The 604-nt window shown below is 32.5% G+C and overlaps 1 protein-coding gene across 1 annotated transcript in view; it reads left to right on the plus strand.

The window, feature by feature from the left end:
- Positions 1–260, plus strand: part of LOC101649035 (dihydrolipoyllysine-residue succinyltransferase component of 2-oxoglutarate dehydrogenase complex, mitochondrial-like) — a 2,791-nt gene extending 2,531 nt beyond the window's left edge. Inside the window, 1 exon segment of the mRNA XM_045289395.1 lies at positions 168–260. Coding sequence (XP_045145330.1) covers positions 168–260 — 93 coding nt within the window.
- Positions 261–604: the final 344 nt, after the last annotated feature.

Below are 604 nucleotides of genomic sequence, written 5' to 3' on the forward strand. Positions count from 1 at the left end.
AAAAAAAAAAAAGATTAATGAAGTCTATATAGCTTCAACATTAATAAAATGAGGGAGAGTGCAAAAAGATGAGAAAAACCACTTGACCAAATGCTCATGATCATTAGCCATTTGAGAAATGTTAATCAAAACTACCATGAAATATCATTTCAACTTGCTATTAATAGGAAAGTTCTGAAAAACAAAACCACCATTTAATTTCTGCTGAGGATGTAGAGAGCCTGGAAGTATCATCCATTGCTGTTGGGATTGTAAAATGATGCAACCACTTTGGAACAGGGTATAGCACTTCCTTAGAATGTTGGATATAGAAATACCATATGACTTAGCAATTACACTATTTGGTATGTAGCTATAGAACCAGGTAGTATGGCAGGAATAAATACATGCACACATATGTTCATCACAATATCAATATCAAATATGAAATTAACCTAAATGACAGCAATAGAAAATGGATAAACAATAATACACACATAATGAACTATTACAAATGTTAAAGAATGACAATGAACCTATATAATAACTCACAACATGGATGAACTTGGAGGATATTATGCTGAGTACCACCCATCTGTGAGAGAAGATTGTGGGTAACATGATG

Source organism: Echinops telfairi, unplaced genomic scaffold (assembly GCF_000313985.2).
Source record: "Echinops telfairi isolate 266 unplaced genomic scaffold, ASM31398v2 ScPeMD7_26;HRSCAF=91, whole genome shotgun sequence".
Taxonomy (NCBI): domain Eukaryota; kingdom Metazoa; phylum Chordata; class Mammalia; order Afrosoricida; family Tenrecidae; genus Echinops; species Echinops telfairi.